Below are 4,750 nucleotides of genomic sequence, written 5' to 3'. Positions count from 1 at the left end.
GTGTGCCACCAAGCCCGGCTCGGAGGAATTGTTCTTAACCCCAGTATCTCTCCAGCCTTAGGATGGTCTCATGCTCAAGAGACCCACCTGCCTCTGCCTCCGTAGTGCTGAGGTCAAAGGCAGTCACCATCATGTGAAGCTAAATCTTACATTAGGTACAAGTTACGTAGTTCCTTGCATATTAATGGGTTTATAGTTTAAACATTCCTGTTATCCATTGTTTGCTTAGGTTTTTTATTTTACTAGTGGCGAGCTCAGCACGGTGTTACAGGTCTGTAATCCCAGGGACTGATGAGACCTTTCTCAGCTAAACCAAGGTAACTGTATACAAATGATCAAGGAACTGGAAAGTAATTAACAAGTGACTTTAAATATTTAACCAGGCTGGCAGAGCATTCAGAGAGAGACCTTGTCTCACAAAAACATCAACAGACACCACACACACACACACACACACACACACACACACACACACCAGCAGGCCAATAATTGCAGCACTGGAGAAGCAAGCCTGGTCTCCCCGTGAGCCCCAGGCAGCCTAGGAAAAGTGAGATGCCGAGGTCAGCCTGGAGCTTGTGCTGCAGACACACAGCTTCCTCCTCACCTTTGAGTTCTCAGTGACTCCTCTGAAGCCAAGAGAATTAACTCCTTTTCTGGTGTTTCGTTTCATATTTTGAGGGACTTTTCTATACATGGTAGTTTTATTTAGGGGTATTTAAAGATGTCATAATTAAAGCTGTGCATGGTGGTCTCACATCTGTAGCCCTAGCAACAGGAGGTCAAAGCTGTCATTCTCAACTACATTAGTGAGTTTGAGGCCAGCGTGGACTACATGAGTAAAGTTCCAAACCTGAGGGTGGGGGATGGGATGTGTTCTATTATCTGAACAAACCGATTCTCTATTTAAACTAAGTTGTCATTATTAGTTTACCAAATGCCCAGACTATGTCAGCTGTCCCCTAGCACCTAAGCAGTGACAATTTCCTTGGATTTAAGAGGAATATGTTTTCAGATGTTCTAAGGAAAGTCTTGTGTTTCTTTTTTTCTTCAACAGTAAAACTAATACAATATGCAAGAAGTGTGCCCAGAATGTACAGTTATATGGAACGGTAAGTAAGATTTCTCTAACTAAAGCCTAGCGAGAATGGGCTCTTAGGTCTTTTAGAACTTGGCCATCCAGGGCTGGAGTGATGGTACAGTGGTGAGAGTACTTGCTCCCAGAGGACCTGGGTTCAGTTCCCAGCAGCCACAGGGTGGCTCACAGCCATCTGTAACTCCATTTCTAGGGGTCCTGAAGTCTCTTCTAGCATCTTCAGGCGGTGTGCATATGTAATGCACACTCAGACATGCAGACACCCATACATATAAAATAGCATTAAAATCACACACGCACACACGCATACAGACATACACATACACGCACACACAAAACTTCACCTTCCCATTTTTTTCTTCTCTCTTCTCTCTCCTCCTTTGCTGCCTTCCTTCCTTCCTGAATATCTGCTGACATAGCATGCATGCGACTGTCAGATGTAAGCTTTGTGGGGTTAGTGCTCTTCTACCTTCGTGAGCTCTGGGCTTTGGCAAGCACCTTTGCACACTGAGTCTACTCTTTGGCTGTTTTGGGGGGTAACTTGTTTTGAGTCAGGGTCTCACTAGGTGAAACTCACTGTAGACTAAGCTGGCCTCAAAATCAGAAATCCACCTATGTCTGTACTCTGATTGCTGGAATTAAAGGTGTTCACCACCATACTGGGTATGTTTTTGTTTTTGTTTATAGATAGTCATGTAGCCCAAGCTGGCCTCAAACTCAGCTATGTTGAATTGGATTTTTTTTGTTGAATTTTCATCATGGATTCTAGTGGGTTTTAGTTATTTGTTATTTTTATTTCTTTAAAACAACCCTACGGGGGCCGTGTTACTTTTTTATTTATTTATTTTTTAAAAAAAGATTTATTTATTTATTATATGTAAGTACANTGTAGCTGTCTTCAGACACTCCAGAAGAAGGCATCAGATCTTGTTACGGATGGTTGTGAGCCACCATGTGGTTGCTGGGATTTGAACTCCAGACCTTCAGAAGAGCAGTCGGGTGCTCTTACCCCCTGAGCCATCTCACCAGCCCCTATTTTTTTATTTTTTAAGGTTTATTTTATGTATATAAGTACACAGTTGTTCTCTTCAGACACACCAGAAGAGGGCATCAGATTCCATTACAGATGATTGTGAGCCACCATGTGGTTACTGGGAATTGAACACAGGACCTCTAGAAGAACAGTCAGTGCTCTTAACTGCTGAGCCATTTCTCCACCCCCAGGGTGTTCCTTGTTTAAGTGCTAAGAATTGGGCTTCATTTGAGCCCTGTGGGACAAATGGGTGATGTTGGGGACACATGTTTACCTTGTGTCATGGACTACATAGTAGGATCATTGTAGTAAAAAAATGGGCCAGTGGTTTATGATATACTAATTTGACCTTTCTTTCTGTCTAAGCCTAAGCCTTGTCAGTATTGCAACATAATTGCTGCATTTATTGGGAATAAATGCCAGCGCTGCACAAATTCAGAGAAGAAGTATGGACCCCCATACTCCTGTGAGCAGTGCAAGCAGCAGTGCGCATTTGACAGGAAGGACGACCGGAAGAAGGTAAAGTGCTAGGTTTCTCCTCCTCCTCCTCCTCCAAATCAGGTGGACATGCTTTTGAGATCCTTTCCTGCTTCTGTTACCAATCTTGAAGAGTTTCTTCATTCATCCAATCTTGGCTATTCTAACATTTCTTTAAATAAACTTTTATTTTTTTATTTTTTTGTTTTTTGTTTTTTGAGACAGGGTTTCTCTGTGTAGCCCTGGCTGTCCTGGAACTCACTCTGTAGACCAGGCTGGCCTCGAACTCAGAAATCCGCCTGCCTCTGCCTCCCAAGTGCCCGGCTCGCAACAAGTACTCTTAACAGCTGTGCCATCTCTCCATCGGTTCTCCCATTTTTCTTTTTCTTTTTTTTTTCTTTTTTATGGTTTTTCGAGACAGGGTTTCTCTGTGTAGCCTTGGCTGTCCTGGAACTCACTCTGTAGACCAGGCTGGCCTCGAACTCAGAAATCCGCTTGCCTCTGCCTCCCAAGTGCTGGGATTAAAGGCGTGCGTCACCACGCCCGGCTCCCCATTTTTCTTTTTAAGACAGAGTCCAAGCCGGCCATGGTGGGATCAAGATGGCTTAGACGTGGGTGCTCTCTGCTTGAAACCCTCTAGTGGCCTCCATTTTTACCTGAGGAAAGCCAGCCTCTTCCATGGCTGCCAGGTTTTCCTCAGCACTCCATTTCCTCCTGCCTTTTCTCACTCTGGACAGTGCTGACCACCTTTCAGCCTTCAGCACCCCAGTCACCTTTCAGCACTCAGGCACCCCCATTTTCTTCCCTCTGACTTGGCTCTGGTTATTCTTTGCTTTACGCAGCTTTTTCCGGAGACATTTAATCTGTTTCTTTGGTCTTAATTTGGATGACACCTCTTTATAGAGACCTTTTTTAGGGGGGAGGAGGAGGTGAGACACAGGCTCTCAAGTAGCCTAGGCTGGCCCTGAACTCTCTGTGTAGCTGAGGAAGACTTTAAATTCCTGATCCTCTTGCCTCTGCCTCCCCAAGTGCTAGACTATAGTCGAGCAGCACAGCGTGTGCCGGAGACATCTTTACTTCCCATGGTTACAATTCACATCACCCCTTTATTGCATACATACGTAATGCAACAGTACAAAAAATTATCTTTAAACCCATGTTTCTCACCCCTTTAGGCAGTCAGTTCTTTGTCTTTTTCTCTCTTGATGTTCTTGTGGTCTGGTCATGGTAAGAGGTGGTAAGGAAATCCTTAGGAGTGAAGAATGTAATCGGACTGAAACTGTCAATGCCAGAGCCACTTGGGCTTTTAAGGCTGGCTCTTGCTAACCAAATTTATTTATATTGGTGAGACATAAATTTCATTGATGAAAATATTCCTGCCTGCTAGCAAGGACACCTTCCTTAAACAAGATACTGGAAAAGCTGTGTTTGTAATCAGGAGCTACCTTTAGTAGTGTTCCCTGGGCTGGAGAGATGGCTCAGTGGTTAAGAGCACGGGCTCCTTTTGTAGAGGACTCAGGTTTGATTCCTAGTATCCACCTGGCGGCTCACAGCTGTCTGTGTCTTTAGTGCCAGGGGATCCAGCGCTCTGTCTGGCCTCTGAGTGCACAGCACACACACGGTAAACTGACATACATGCAGGCAAAACACTCATAAACATAGGATAAAAGTAAAGGGGAAAATAGCACTCTGTTCATCTTCAGGGCTGGGAGACTGTTTTGTCTTGTTCCTAGGGCTCGCTGAATGATCTTCGGATATAGTTCTTATTATGTGTCCATTTCTTTCTTTCTTTATGGGAATAACAGCTACAGCAGAGAAATGGGGCGATTGAATGAGGTATTTACAGAAAATAGCTTTTCTGTTTTGTTTGTTTGAAACAGGCTCTCACTGTGTAGCCCTGGATGGCTTGGAGCTCTCTGTTCTGGCTGGCCTTGATCTCACAGCTATCTGCCTGCTTCTGCCTCCTGGGTGCTAATGAGGTTTGAGCCACCACACTTGGCTTTTGTTTGTTTTGAGATAAAATTTCCTTGGACTCATTATGCAGTAAGTTGACCTGGACTCCTGGTCCTCTTTCTGAGGGCTGGGATTATAAGCATGGATCACTACACCAAGATAAAAGTCTTTTTTTTTTTTTTTTTTTTTTTTTT

At 44.1% G+C, this 4,750-nt stretch overlaps 1 protein-coding gene across 2 annotated transcripts in view; it reads left to right on the top strand.

The window, feature by feature from the left end:
- Fam76a (family with sequence similarity 76 member A) overlaps positions 1-4,750 on the top strand; it is a 24,578-nt gene that overhangs the window by 3,125 nt on the left and 16,703 nt on the right. For both annotated transcript variants that reach the window (XM_021200543.2, XM_021200541.2), the window contains exons 3-4: positions 1,055-1,109; positions 2,493-2,645. In XM_021200543.2, the coding sequence (XP_021056202.1) occupies positions 1,055-1,109; positions 2,493-2,645 (208 nt within the window). The remainder of the gene's footprint in view (positions 1-1,054; positions 1,110-2,492; positions 2,646-4,750) is intronic.

Source organism: Mus pahari, chromosome 6, assembly GCF_900095145.1.
Source record: "Mus pahari chromosome 6, PAHARI_EIJ_v1.1, whole genome shotgun sequence".
NCBI lineage: Eukaryota > Metazoa > Chordata > Mammalia > Rodentia > Muridae > Mus > Mus pahari.
Note: the sequence above shows the minus strand (reverse complement) of the source record. Positions and strands in the feature narration are given on the sequence as shown.